The sequence below is a fragment of the Phalaenopsis equestris genome, unplaced genomic scaffold (assembly GCF_001263595.1).
Source record: "Phalaenopsis equestris unplaced genomic scaffold, ASM126359v1 Scaffold000224, whole genome shotgun sequence".
In the NCBI taxonomy this organism is placed as follows: Eukaryota; Viridiplantae; Streptophyta; class Magnoliopsida; order Asparagales; family Orchidaceae; genus Phalaenopsis; species Phalaenopsis equestris.
Window position 1 is genome coordinate 7,054,281 of NW_018164666.1, and position 1,314 is coordinate 7,055,594.

At 39.5% G+C, this 1,314-nt stretch overlaps 1 protein-coding gene across 1 annotated transcript; it reads right to left on the reverse strand.

Annotated features, from left to right (window-relative positions):
* Positions 1-347: 347 nt before the first annotated feature.
* Positions 348-1,010, reverse strand: LOC110023298 (36.4 kDa proline-rich protein-like). Its single transcript, XM_020722619.1, has one exon. It carries the CDS (start codon positions 1,008-1,010, stop codon positions 348-350), a length of 663 nt encoding a protein of 220 aa, XP_020578278.1.
* Between the last annotated feature and the right edge of the window lie 304 nt (positions 1,011-1,314).

Genomic DNA, 1,314 nt, shown 5'->3' on the forward strand with positions numbered 1-1,314 from the left:
ATAAGAATGAAAACAAAAAATAATTTTAAAAATTGAAATTAATAAGACAAGACTAAAATTAAAATTCTAAAATCTGAGATACCAGTGATGAGATACTAGAGATATATTTACGCTAATTACCAGTGATGAAGCATTTGTCACTTTTTTTATTAGTCTATTGAATTAATAATACAAAAAAAAATTATACAAATAGTTGAGTTATTTTATGAAGCCTAATAGACTGAACATGGTAGGATGTCTGCATCTGTTACAGTTATGGTGTTGGGAGAGATTTTACACTGCCATACCAAAATTGCGAGTTCCTTACCCTACAGATATAGAGGGAAGAAGTGTTTGTTACAAGTACATTACAAGAAGTGTTTGCCTGCCTTGCCACAACTTATCAATAGATCAACGACAATGGGATATACCATGTAGATGTTAAAAAACTTTAGCTTGATGGCGGTGAAAAGACAAGTCATTGCTTCAATCTCTGTGAAGCCTTTGATGAGCGGGCAACACTCATTGAGGGTCGGATCTCCAATCTGAATCGCACTCCTAAGGAGATCCAAACAAGTTCCAAACTTTAGGATGTCTAGAGGGCAAGTATTTTTGTGAGCTGGAAGCGAAGAGGAGCCCGGTTTGCCCGTCAGTAGGGGTTTATTTATCGGCGGGTTCACGGTGATGGGAGGCAGGGTGATGTGTTGTTTTCCCATGATGGGAGGGATGGTGATGTTTGGCTTAATAATAGTGTGGAGAGTGACCGGCGGTTTTATGAAGTGTTGGGGGAAGGGGATATGTGGTCCTCCGACGGCTGGAGGAATTTTGAAACGACTTTTTTCAATGGTTGGAGGGAGGATGATATGTAGTTTTTCAATGATTGGAGGGATGATTATTAGTCTGTCTTTGGGAGCTGGGTTGGGGGTCACAGGCTTCCGGCAGGCACCACTATCAAAGGCAACTTGGAAAAAGGAAGAGAAGGAAGTGACAAGAATGAGCAGAAAAACATAGACCATGGAGGAGGAATCCATGGTGCCTTCTAGCTAGCTCATCTCTTCATTTAAATGCTAAGATATATATATGTAGCTGTTGCAGAGAGTAAACAGACAGGTTTTGTCTTATAGAAGAATCAGATGAGTGGAATCTGAGTAGAGAAATTGAGGAAGACATGCAAAGCACATCAACTTGTTGCTCTTGCCAGGTTTGCTAACTGACGCGGGCGACGAAAGCCATTTTGGTGGTTCGATGAGGGAGAAAATATCATGCCGTCATTTCATTTATAATTAATATATAATTAAAATATGTCACATTGCTTTAGTCCACTGAATTACAGTA

Bases quoted from the DNA above. Each gene is read 5' to 3' on its own strand.
- LOC110023298 (XM_020722619.1), bottom strand. From the start codon at position 1,010: ATGGATTCCTCCTCCATGGTCTATGTTTTTCTGCTCATTCTTGTCACT.